The sequence below is a fragment of the Pleurodeles waltl genome, chromosome 6 (genome assembly GCF_031143425.1).
Source record: "Pleurodeles waltl isolate 20211129_DDA chromosome 6, aPleWal1.hap1.20221129, whole genome shotgun sequence".
Taxonomy (NCBI): Eukaryota; Metazoa; Chordata; class Amphibia; order Caudata; family Salamandridae; genus Pleurodeles; species Pleurodeles waltl.
Window position 1 is genome coordinate 1,390,873,516 of NC_090445.1, and position 13,980 is coordinate 1,390,887,495.

General features: G+C 42.6%; 1 protein-coding gene across 1 annotated transcript in view; it reads left to right on the forward strand.

The window, feature by feature from the left end:
• LOC138300878 (anoctamin-7-like) overlaps nucleotides 1–13,980 on the forward strand; it is a 221,631-nt gene that overhangs the window by 61,579 nt on the left and 146,072 nt on the right. The window contains exon 4 of the mRNA XM_069240731.1: nucleotides 6,376–6,483. Within this exon, the coding sequence (XP_069096832.1) occupies nucleotides 6,376–6,483 (108 nt within the window). The remainder of the gene's footprint in view (nucleotides 1–6,375; nucleotides 6,484–13,980) is intronic.

A 13,980-nucleotide genomic window follows, 5' to 3' on the forward strand; every position in this document is an offset into this window, starting at 1 on the left:
TTGCCCTCCCTGGCTTTCTTGGGTGCGTTCTATGACCCATAGCCCCCTTTTCCTAGCGCAGGAATACATCCCATCACACGGCCACCGCCCTTGCCCCCCGACTTCTTCCGACTCACCTAGGACTTGCCCTGCACAGATGTCCACAGTCAGGTCTCAGCCAGCCACTCTCTCGTTGCTCGCCTTACGCCCAAAGAGGCCCAGCCCTGCGAGGTCACCCCTTAAAAGGACCTCCTGGCCTCACTCCTCCCTCCTCACACCTTGGGAGCCATAAACGAGAGGTGGACCACCCTCCCTAAGTACGGAGGCCCCTCCTGGCCATTTGCCTCCCTAACAGGGAGCAACGCTAGGGAGCTGTCCCCCCTATTGTCGCCCTACATGCGACGTGGCCAGCTACATTTTATGTGCGAATGTCAAAGGTCAGGTTAAGAGACAATAGCTGGAAGGCAGTTGCCCACCAGTTTCTAAGCAGACTTGCCTCCACCCCCTGTATACCCCGTGCCTCATCCTTTCCTTCGGGGATAGCTGTAAGTCCATGATGCGGTTCAAAAGTGGTGTTAAAGTCACCTGCAAGTATAATTGGACATTTTTCAGGGCGTTCAGAGAGGAGATGTAATAGTAAATTTAGTGTAGGTGAATCATTGCTTCTCTGGGTTGAATGATTGCATATATTGTACAGGTTTAACCTCTGGCTATTCAGTCCACTGATACTCAGCCAAAAGATGTTGTAATTATCCAGCTTAAGTCTTTTTATTGTAATGTTGGGCATATTTTTGACCCAGACCAGTAGCCTACCTGACCCGTGGCCCACCCTTGGATGGTAGTGCTTCGAGGATAAAGTTGGTGTAACCCTGCATAAAAACAGTGTCCAATGCCCAAGTCTCTTGAAGTAAAACTGTGTCAAAGAGGATAATATATGTGCACCACTCAGGGTAAATGACTTTCCCCCGTAACCCCGCTATATTCCACGATAGTTTTGTTTAAGGTCCGCTTCTTCTTGAATTAAATAATGGTACATTTGTGGTAGTAATACCAGGCCTCAGAGTTCCAGAACTACTCTGGTGAACATCAGTAGCAGTGAAAGGAGTTGCCAATTCTGATGTATAGGAGGCTTATGTGCGTGCCTGTAGGTAGTACATGAATATCATTACTCAATGAGGGTGCTTCAGCAAGGTCACTGGAGCGGAACAAACTTTTCAGACCTGTTAGACCATACAAAAGTGGCTGAGCAGTCAGTCAGTCATAAAGCAGAGGGGCATCTCCATATCCCTCAAAGTTGTTGTGTTCCCTTGAGCACATGCATATGCTCCACTATGCCCCTGGAAGGCGGTGCATGTGAGGAAGAGGATCGAAGGTTCCTGGCAAACTGATCACTTTGATAGCTCTTAAATTGGATCCTACAACCCGGGGGTGGTTAGGAACAAGCTTCAAAAACCAGTAAACCGTTGACAAAGGCAGTGTCCCTCAGGTGTAACTCAATAGTGTCCGATGTATCTTCTGGATTGTAAAGGCGCTGGGTATAAACAATGTCCATGTGCACAATAGAGAGGCACTGCCTGTGTTCTGATCTAGTGTACCACTTTGTTCACCAGGGAGTCAGTGTTTTCCTTGTAATCAAGTTTAACCCGTGGCCCATTGGTCATGTATACTAAGCATCACCTGTTGCATCCCTGAAAGCTTGGGTGCAATTAGTTATTTACTAGGGGTGGATTGGCCAGGTTCCTTCCATATTTGTCAACTGCAGTATCTTGAAAGTTGCTGACAAGGCTGCTGGAAAAAGAATATTCCTGTGAGCCATATGGAAGGTAGAGAGGCCTTTGAGTGCATTCAGATCCACATGAAGCAGTGAGTATCGTTGTAATTTCAGGCCCAGGCTGGCCAATGCAGGCTTCTGGGTTGATTGCCAGATCGGGTGTGTAATCATTTTGGAAAGCTTTGGCGGCAGGGAATTTGTGCTGGAACTTGGGTGGAATTTCCTCCGCCGACTTGGCATGGGTCTCGCAATCCTGGCTGCCATGACGTACCTCCTGAGCACCAGTTGCCAACTTTGTTGGTTCTATCTTGAACTCTATATCCAGTTCATTGAGATCAAATACTGTTTGGGTAGTTGCCTAGAGAGCGGTTTTCAAATCACTGACCGCCCTTCTTAGGCTATCAATGAGCATGGTTATGCTCTCCAAACAATTAGGGGGTAATTGCAGATCTGTAGATAATGGCTGCCGTTGGTTAATCTCCAAAGTAGTTGAAGGGGCAAAACGGTTGCTACAAGCGATAACTGGCATGTGAACTACTTGGTTATCTATTATGTTCCGTAATGGTGATTGATTACTACTAGTGAAAGGCTGATTTGTTGACACATTAACTTGGCGATTGATCTATATATGCTCCAAGGCATGTAGACTAGTGCCTGGGGTATTAGTGTGATCACTGTTCTTAGCCTCCTTCTTACTTAAAAAATTGGTTATTTTCAGGCCTCTAAAAATTATAAAAACGTTACTAGACCTGCAGGTCAAGTAACTTGAATGATCTATGCAACCTAACTGCAATGTACTTGACTCATAAATGGGTCTCAAACTGTGTGATCTTAGGGAAATATTTTAGTTTACAGAGTCACCTTTTTCTTCATTCTCACGTATGAGTGCACTTTCAAATATGTGAGCTTAGCATTTCTGCTGTACAAAAAACTCTTTTGTTTGATTAAATATACTGTTTTCTCCGTATATAATAAGAATGTAACCCACATATAGGGGACATGTGATCCATGACTTGCCTCTTAGTTTACTAATAACATTGTCATCAGGGCAATAGTGTTTCTTGGTTTATGCTTAAACACTCACTTTTAATAACTATATTACTAAAGCATGATGTGGCCGCACACCATCATTTACAGAGATTACATTTCCAAGAAATGTCCTAAAACCATTCCACTAACTTGCAGCTTTACTGATAATGCTACACAGTATATGAACAATAATTGTGAAAATTGGGTTTCAAAAAACATATTTATCATTTAGAAATCACCAAGCAAAGTGCTGTGATTTGTTTTCATTCTTTTAAAATATTTTTTTCATCACACAGAAGTACAAAAAATAGGCTTTCACAACTACTGAAATATGTTTTGACATGTTTGCACACACCACATTTAAATAAATCTTTGAACAGCAGGTCAGAGAGTTCTCCTTACAAAATCCTTGGACTTTGCAGTTAGAAGGAAAATAAATTAATTGCAAGACAACTGACTTTTGACCTTTGTCTCTGAACACAGAGCTAATGTGACAAGATCAAAAGATTTAAAGGCACCTTTACTGCTCCTGTACTTTTATTATTGAACAGAACACCTATTGTTTGTCAACTCAAAGAGGTGAGTACTTCCTAAAAATAGCTCAACTTGATAAAATGTGACTCGCCATAGCAAGTGGGCCCAGTAGAATTTTCCAGGCCTGATTTTAGAATTCTTATTTTTGGCTCTCCTGTGCTCAGCTTGCTCACCCTCCTTGTTTAGCATCCACTGATAGGTTATCGTTATTTTAGTGTACAATTATTTCAGCTGCATGTTTTTTTTTTAAAGTTTAGATTTGGAACCTGGAACCCTAGCGGTTCAGTGGCTTTTATCTTCCAAATAGTAAATACTCAGAGTGCTCACAGTTTTAAAGCAGCCCCACTCTTTGCAATGGTGGCTGTCTCTGGGCCAATGGTGGTGGCCCTGCCTCGCCTCTTCCTGGCTCTGACAGGCACAGGACTGGCCCGCCCTTAGCCTGGTCTTCGCCTGGGACGGTGACTGCTCTTCATAGCACCTGAGTGTAGCACAGCTGTAGCGCATTGCTAGGCTCCTCCCTGGCCTCGTGGTGATCTGGGACTGGTAGTCCCCAGGTAGCCCCTTGCTTTGCTCCTTTTTCTCCTTTTGTAAGCTCCTGCACAGTTGGGACAGCGACTGCGCTTTATAGCACCTGCATGTAGCACAGCTGCATCGAGTTGCAAGGCTGCTCCCTGGCACTGTGGTGATTTTGGGACTGGTAGTCTTCTGCTTAGCTCCTTTTGCATGTTCCCAAGCAGCGGGGATGGTGACTGTGCTTTGTTGTGCCTGAGTGTAGCACAGTTGCAGCACGTTGCAAGGCTCCTGCCTGGCCCCATGGTGATCTGAGGCTGGTAGTCTCCTGCTTAGTTCCTTTTGTGGCTTCCCACGCAGCAAGGTCAGTGAAAGCGGCTTTATATTTGTAAGGTCAAGTCCCTCCAGGCAGAAGCACAAACATCCCAGACCGGTTTTGACCTGCTTACTCCTGATTATGTTATGTTATGTTATGTTATGTTAAAATTGCTTATATAGCACCTAAACTGCCCAGGGGCCTCGTAGCGCTTATACTGCAACGCAGACTGATTAGTAAAGTACTGCCTAGCAGTTTGGTCTGGACTGTTCCTACACCATGGCAAGTAATGATGGGCTAGGATGCGGTTCTGAATTATCACCAGAGGCTGAGATTAATGTATGCATTCCTTTGATCACCTTACTGTGTGACAATAAATGGTTCATGTGCTCACTCTACCACATGACTCAAGCTATATCCCAGAGATGAGGTCTACATAGGCCGAAACCAGTATGGAATTGCTTGTGTTCCCTTCTACAGGGGTCTTTGCTGGCAGTTCGAGCTAGATTATTCCTATTGGAGCAGCACCAGGACGGATTTGCATATGGCATGTGCCTGTCTCGAGTGGCACAGTGGGCAAAACGATGGAGTGAAATATAGGCCTAAACAACCACCAGTGGCTGAGATTAATTCAAGCATTTCTTCCATCACCTTGCTGTTTTTGTTTTTGCGCTAAGGTCCCACACCTAAGTCAAACCAAAGACTTTATAAAATCCAAAATGCAACCTCACTCTTTGCTTATTACTTGAAAATTTAGAGAATCACAGGGGTTATTTATAGTTTGGCAGGTGGCTCAACAGCCTGCTAGGCCACAGGGTGATCTTGTCTCCGCTTTCTTGGTGGAGGGCTACTACCATATCTACAGATCCCTGCTTGCCTTGCAGGCATCTTTGTGAAAGAACTGCCCCACCTCTATGGCGGAGGCACTTTTGTCGCAGCTCAACCAATCACTCAATCTTTTCTACAGCGGAACACTATCACCCCTAGGGGTATCTGGGCACTGAGGCTGTCAGATACCCCTAGGGGTGATAGTGTTGCGCTTTACAAAAGTTTGATTGATTGATTGAGCTGTGACAAAATACCTCTGCCATAGTGGTGGGGTCAATTCAAAAAGCCACGTCTTGAGCTGCTTTCTGAAGTCTGCCAGGGAGGGTGCCGTTCAAGGAGGAGAGGGAGGTCATTCCAGGCTTTGTAGGAGAATGTGCAGCCCCTGCTGCGGGTGCGATGAATGCAGGGAACGTAGGGAAAGTGGAGCACAGAGTCTCGAGGGAAGATGGAATTTCTGTGGGTGGTTGATGTAGGACGGTCTAAGTTTGTGTAGGGTTTTTAGGCGTGTGTGAGCATCTTGAACTGGCATCTTTTCTGGACAGGGAGCCAGTAGAGTTTCCTGAGGTGAGGAGTGTTGTGGGTATGCATGGGAAGGTCCAGGATAAGTCTGGTTATTACCAAGTGAGCTTTTCGGGCTAGGACAACCAGTGACAGTCACCTTTCCCCATGGAGGGTGAGGCAAGCGGTCCCAGGGCTTGGTGGTCAAGCAACAGATGAACCTCAGATTAAGGGTTTCCATTAGCAGAACCAACTGAGGCTCTGCCAGTAGAACCCCAGCAGTCCCCAAATGGTGGGGCAAAGGAATGAGATTGGCAGATTAAGCATCCGTCATTTTTTATTAGATGCCCTGTATCCACCAACCCTTTTGACCATCTTTAGCTATTTCAGACACTCACTGGGGTTCTTTCTGCAATGTGTACTATAGCAATGGCTAAACTCAAAAAAAGACAGAGGTGCAGTCAGGAGGCAGAGAGAAGACATAAGTGTTATCTGAAACCCACGTATGCATGGCCAATGGAGGTTCTGGGGCAAAGAAAAAGCAGAACAAACCAAGTGGGTAAAACATAATGCAAATGTGTAACTAATAGCATTTCACACCTCATTGAAGTGGGAATGAGAAAGTATAGGATTAAATAGCTTTAGGAAAATAGGAAAGCAAAGAGAAAAAAAGAAGGTTCCCTGTTGGGTGTTACTTGTAGACAAAAAGAAGTGAAGAACTAGAGAAGAAAGTGAAATGAAGAACATTATAGAAAAGTGGGCTAGAGCCCATTAAACAAGGGGAGCAGAGAGAAAACTAAATACACATGAGAACCCAGTATGCACCCTATGGTACAGTGGCACTGGTCGCACTAATGAGGCCATAGTGTGGTTGTGATACTCTAATAAGACTCTTTTTTCCCACTTGTAGGAAGAGACAGTTAGTGAGCGGAAGACAATCCATTACTTGAAGCTCAGTGCTCCCTGGGACGTGCTGGTCTACTATGCCGAAGAGCTGTGCATGAGAGCGCCACTACAGGTACGTGAGCAAGGCCTTCTTCACACTCAAGTCCAACACCGTTACCCTACAGACACTCTAATCCGTGAGAGAACTCATTACAGACATACCTGCCAGATGTGCATTTTTCCAAATTTCCACAATGCCCCAGTTACTGCAATTTCCCACTTTCCAAAGTGCCTCAAGTAAGCACAGTTCATTTTTAGACCCAGTATCTTGATAGGATTTTCAGACCCAGTATCTCGATAGAAGGCCACCGTTTAATTTTGTAGCATCGTTGAATGTACAAAGTGTGCTGCTTGGTGCATTTTGAAACTTGGAAAGCTCAGGATAGGTTCACCGTCTGAACATGAAGGAGTACTCTCGCCCTGGCTATGTTGTGGGACAGTGAGTTTGTGATGAAGCTACTGTAAGGGGTGAGAGGCAGTGGAGAGGGCCCATAGCAGTGAAGTAGCATGACAAACCAGTATGACACAATTTCTATCTTGAAAGGTCCAACCAATTCAGAGCGCATTTCTTGGGTAAGGTCCACAGATTGTCAAGAAGTGAAAAACACTATGCCTATGGACGCAGCCTTGCAACAGCAAGGAATAGTGTCTTATTGCTTGACCAGACTTTGGCCACTTGGAGATGACCTCTCAGATGGGAGTATTCACTTCAAGGTGACCTCTCACAAGGGAATATGATGCAGATCCAAAGAGTTTGTATCTGCTCAGTGGCACCTTGGGAGTTTCTGTTTTTTTTTATGTTGAGGAATAGGGCTATCTTATGTCCCAGAAAGAAGCTGAAGTCCAAGTTCCACTCTGGAGAAGTAGTACCTTGCTGCTTGGGAGACGATGGGTTTTGGGTACTCTCAACGACCTTGGTAGTTACATCATTACATCAGATCTTCAGTGTTCATAGCAGACAATGACTAATCCCCAGAAAGCCACGATGCACCCCAAAAAAAATCTATGTATGCTCCCAGCAGACACAAAAGCCTCCTACAGGCTATGACTGCCCTCATCAGACAAGAATGTTCCTAGCATAGCATGAATGCCCCCAAAGGAACGTCAATGTTGTCTGTCAATAATGAATTCCCATGTCTGTAATACATTTAATGATCACCAGCAGCCTTTGATTGCTTACCAGTGGCTATGAGTTACTCCAGTAGGACAATGAGTGCTTCATTTTACCCTTCAAATACTTGTGGGGTATTCATTTGTGAAACTTAATTGCATCTTCATGTTACATCTAAGAAGACCTTAAAACGGACTGATGATTGGCAGGGCACATTATTTGTATTACCAAATATTTTTTACATTGAGCATTATACAATCATAGTGATGTTAGATTTCTTAATATGTGGTGGGGCTACATTGTTCATGCCTCATACTTATATTTTTCACATGCGTGTTATTGGTCTGCCAGACTGGCAAGTTTTGCCCTTTAATGCATATGGTTGAGGCATTGGTGGTGCCCATTGGTAAACAAGTTCTAAGCAAGCGTCATCTTCTTCAGTTTTAGATTTAGTTCTAGGCATCACTAGCAGATAGGTGCAGAGTTCAGGGGCTCGATGAGGTGGTAGAATATGACTTTTTCTTTGAGGTTGTTGAGGGTGAAACTTCTGTTGTGGACCACGTAGCACAACCAGGGTGTGATCTCTACCAGTATGTCCATGATAGAAGGTACTCTACGATAAACAGGAGAAGGGTGCAACTTTTTCAGTAAAGTGGGGGTAAATGACACGATTCCTTGTTGAACAGCACATATGCTCAACCAAGGAAAACACCCTGAAGAAAACACCCTGATGCGATTGGTAACAGCAGTCGGGTCCCATCAGAACTGTGAGATCCACAGGAGCGCCACATGTGTTTACTTTCACCTGGAGATTTGGGTTGCTGAAAGAGAAAGTTTTAGGAAAAATAAAGAATGACTAGAGGAATTGGCCCTGGAATTGCCGATTCCCCAGTGATTCCTAGTTTCATAGTGGACCCTTTTAAGAAGGGGTGGATTTTCCTTGCCCCAGAGTTATTTGTACCCCTGGAAGTACTAACACTGGGTTAGGGAAATATAAACTCATTTTCTGTGTCACTCATAATGAGGACCTACATATCAGTGATTAGCTGTGTGTCTGCCATATCCGTTACAACCAGCCTTATTTTTCAGAACCTGCACCTTGTCCCTACATTTTTCGCTTTCAGTCAGATAAAATTCTCCCCAACATCAACTGCATGTCTCGGAAATACAGAAATAAAAAGATAACCCATATTGCTTTGTGGTGACAAAAAATCTATAGCTTATTTCAAATATATATGTATAACCCATACACTACATCTTTGTTAGAAGTTCAACTTTATACATATTTCCGCTCTTTCCTTTTTTTCTTTGAGTACTGAGTGCTAATAAAAACCACACTCGTTATACAATCACGTCGACTTATATCATGAAATTGAGGATATCATTTTGAATGCCACGGGTGTCCTGCTTATCCACCATATCAGCTGAGGTTATTGCATTTACTCCCACGTCGGAGGACAGAACATATATTAAGAGACACCAACTTCTTGGTGTAGATCACTAGGCCTTCAGAGCAACCACTCCTGCAGGAGCTAGTCTGAAAACTAATGCTCCATATGCATACAAGCGAACATTTTCGAGCTGCAACCAGGGACATATTGAAAGGAAAAAATCATGGAAATGCATTTCCCCCGTTGACTTTTATAGAAGCAGAGGCGAAATTAAACAGGAGACAGCTAAAATAAAGCTATTTTGTGGCTTAAAAATCGTGAGTCTCCAGCCTGAATCGAGTCTAATGGCATGCTTTAGGGCCTGCTGAGCAAACTTTTGTTCTTCAAGCCTAGACTCCTTAAGCAAGAGTTTCCTCTTGAAAAAAACTAAAATAAATGCACGTCCGAAGCATCGCTATGAATAGGGCGGTTGTTATAACATACATTGACCCACAGCCCTGTTTCCAAAATGGGAGCCAACTGAGACAGCTACCTAAAACCTGGCTGTTTGCCACCATCTAAATGAGGCTCGCATACCGTCATTTGGGCACGGCTGGGTCCCTGTCAGTTTACAGTCAGGCTCACATTCCTCCGAATTCTAAATAAGACTTCGAGTGACTAAGCACAACTCGAAATCATGATTTTTACATAAATTGTCATTAAATTCTTGTTTGCACACACTTGATTTCCTCAGAACTCGGAATGGCGCAGCACCGTTCGCGGAAAAGTTCAACCCTTTAGTCATTTTCGGTTTGTACATTATTAATCGTCAAGCAATTTGTGGATTTTGAGTTATTTGCAAAAAACATCCTAATGGTGCCTCAGGGATACAGAAATAAATAGATGTCCAATTACATTCATATGCAGCGCATTTCCTTGCTTCAGTGAACGGTGAATATTCGCACACACAGATCAAGGCTAAAACATTTCTGTCACCTGATACAGAGAACGATAATTGCCGGGGAGCTGCTTCTTTGTGCAGCTCTTTTCTGAGCCTTGTCTATTTTAAAAGTATATGTAAGACGTCTTCTGACTCTAACTAGTGGTATTTAGTAGGTACCGAGGACATTCTATTGGTTCTTTCTGTGGGGTATATCAAAATAGAAGTTCTGCGGTGATTGGTTCTAAACTGGACTACTTCAGTGCTCTCTATCAGGCACTTGCTAACGACCTTGTGGCCCAGCGGTCGGTCATCCAAAAATCTGCTGCCCATCTGCATCTGTGCCTATCATGCCGGGACTCTGTTCACTATCAACTTGTTAAAACTTTTTTGGTTTCCTGTAATCAGAATCCATTTCAAGCAGATATGCCATTGAGCCATGCAGGCATTTGAATCCGGTGTCGTAATGCATTTTTCATCTTGCCTCTTGCACAGCCCTTATATCTGTACGAGCAGTCCGGAAGGATAGACCCTTCCTTTTCTAACTTCCAAATTCTTGAACAGTATGTTTCTCCAACTTCACTGCCAGGCTAAGCAAATCACCTTCTGGAAAAATCTTAAAACCCGACTCTTCTCTTTACCCTCCAAATATTCATTCATTCTGCACCTTGCTAGTTCACTGATCTTTAGGTTCAAGATACGTTTTTGGCCACTGGTATACTTTGTAAATGTACAATTCACTGATTGATTGATTGCTTCATTCACTTACTCCCTCAAAACCAAGCAACCTCAAAAGAGAAATCTATCAGTGGCTCAGACATAACCTACATTTCCTGTGCTCATTCTCCCCTTCTGACTGCTGTTTTTTCAGAATAGTTGACGCCCAACTTACATCAGCACCACAGGCATCACCTGAGATTTTTAAATCTCTTGGCGCATATCTTTTCCTATCCTTCTAGATTAAGAAAGGAACATTCAGCTACTTCAGGATGCGAAGATGAGAGTATGGCAGCCCTTGTCACAGAAGGAGGGCCCCATATAGTGCATTAAACTAATGCTACACAGTGTTCTTCTTCGGGTCTTAAGTTTCATGAGGACATTTGACCAGGCAGGTCAACCCCGAGCCTTTGCTCATTCCCCAGTCACCTATAAATGCCAATAATTACAATAACTAACTCATCCTTTTTTCACTTATCGCTATAAAAATTAAACTTTGGACAACCCCAAAGACACAAAGATTGGTTCAGAGACCAAAGAATCCTGAACAAAGTCACCCAACCCTCCAAAATAAAACATGCACCAAAATATATTGGTCCAGTACTAGAAATATATTATGTTACAAACCAGTACGCTGGGACTGTGTTAGAGATCATAGACAGAGTGGACCCGCAAATCCCTGAAAAGACAAAAAGCAACAAAAGTTACTTTAAACAACTCCAGCTAGATACAAGTAAGGACAATAAAGACATTTTTGAAGCTCACTCCCCCTTTACTTAGTCAGAAACTGCTATAGCAAAAACTCAGTAAAAAAACGCTAACAGTTGTAAAACAATCCATGACACCATCTCCTGTGGCAGTTACAAGCGACTATGAAAACATTAGGAGTTTTCTACCACTGCTGTTGAGAATGTGGAAAAAATCAAACACACACAAAACAATAAGAAACACAAATCCAAGAAGAAAAATCATAGAGTTCATAGTCCTCAATTAAAAAAATAATTCAAGATAACGTGATTCTGACCCTTGCCATGATCTGATCCACATCACATTCTTCTGAATCTATCCTATATCTTCGTTGCTGAGATAGTTTAACTGTTGGATTATACACAACTTATTGAACCTCACAAACACCTCTATGTCATAAGAACCAGTTCCAGAATGGCCAAATATACAACAGAGGGTTGATCCAGGATGGATCTATTTGTGTTAAGACTAGATTCTGGTAATTGTCTACTTGTTGGGATTCCCAAACGTCACCTGGCTCCACTCAAAACAGTCCAAATTGCAGCTACCAGATAGGCCACATGATTCAGAAAATGTTACCGTATTTTGTTCATTCTAATCTTCCTATAGTGACTTCCAATCTAATCAAGTAATATATACAAACTTGAATGCATCACTCATTTAGGAAGACTAAGCCTTATGAGGACAGTGCTAACTGAGGAATTATGATACCCTTCTCGAAACTCTAACATGAAGTAATCAGAATCAATGAAATAATCATTTTTATGAGTGCCTCCAGAGTATGGAATACCACACCTGCTAACATCAGGACAATTGCATCTTAGGAATCTTTTGCAAGGGAGCCAGAAATCCTGCTGTTATAGAACCTCTCCCTCTTGTAGGGGCACAGATTTCTGAAAGCAATGGACCACAGCTACTTCCCTGATCACTATGGTATGATTATTTAGTATGGTATGAAAAATATCTACTGAGTGACACAATTTTGACATTTGGTCACCAACCTTAGAAAGAAAATGTTTTTCCTTTAATATTTTAATTTTGGTCTGTAATTATGGAATTGCCACTCATCATACCTGATTGAAGGTTTGTACAAATTCCACTTAATTTTCCCCAGAGATGAAGTTAATAAATCCAGATGATTATTTTTTAAACTACCCCTATGTAAACCTCTGCTACCCTGTGTCTTCTCTGTAGTACACAAAACTTCCAAAATAAATAAATCACACAGTTGATTCTCATTGAATAATCTAACTATAAAATTACAGGCAGCAGACTGACAGGGTGATGTCACCGTAAAATGAAGCTTGACACAACCACATGATTTAATCTCCAAATATGCATATATAAGATGTAATCTTAGACACAATAAACACAGATAGAGATTTGGTTAGCATGCCTCACGATCCAACAGAACTCACAATCTAAGGATCAATAGAAAATGAAAAATATGGAGATACATCAGTGCAGATGTAATTTCCCAGACTGCCAAACTGTATTGGTTTATAGTCAGGTCACGTTTAGAATCAAGACTGAGAAAGGATACCACCTTCATCTATTTATGATAAGGTGGCTACAAAAGGAATCCCACTACTGCCATAGCTTTTATGCCTTGTGAGATTCCTCTTGGACTCTCTCTTGAAAGTAAATCATGGTATTACTTAGTGCCCTTATAAGCTAATAACCTTGTCATCTGAGGGGAGCTGGCAACTAGATTATTAGCTTCTCAGATGGTGTGTATTTTCTGGTATAAGACTACCTATCGTGTCGCCTAATACTGCCTAACTAATCATATTGGATGGCTTATTTTACAAAGAACTTTGTAGAAACATGAGCAAAAGGAAACTCAGAATCAGGTCACATCTTTCTCCTCACAACAGCACAAATAGGATTTTGCCACAGTGTGACTAGGCAAGGCCTTTGTTACTGTGCATAAAGAATGATGTTACACTTACTAATTTTTATTTACTGCGAAGTTCAAAGCTTAGTTCAATAGGCTGAGAATTACTCGTCCTCCTGATCTGTAAAAGCTGTCTCCTTTGTGATATGATTCAGGCTCATATAGAAGGGCTTCATTTGAACAAACTGTACTGTATGACTGTCTTTTTGTTTACCAGTGAGACCATTTTAGGCCACCAGACGTGCTTCAGATGGTAAACCTTCCAAGGGGTTTGGGCTAAGTTAAACGCCAGTCTCTTTAAGGGAGACCCAAACCCAAGAAAAGACAACCAGGGTTACAGCAAAGTTAATGGAGGAATGGCTGGATAGCTTTACATATCTCGTTTAAGAAAGTGTGCTGGTTAAGTCCAGAACCTCCTAAAAATGCTAGACAATTAACATGATCCAATTTAAGCCATGTGGCTGTTCAGCTCACACGTCTGGTGGCAGTAACTTCATTATTGCACTACTCAGCCCACTACAGTCCTTTATTAAGAGCTTAACTCCCGGAATCAATCTGCCAGTGAAAATTGGGAGTATGCAGATTTTTATAGAGGAACCTTTCATATGCAAAACAAAACTGAGAGGAATTGTATCTTTTGATGAGGGGTGCAGGGACCTGTACGATGTGTGATTGTTCACTGACAGCACATCATTTCAACCTCACATTGTTTTGGATGCATTATCCAGTTTTAGTAATTGCAATGCCATTTTGAGCTTTTGGTGTCCATCATAACTGAAACCCTGAAG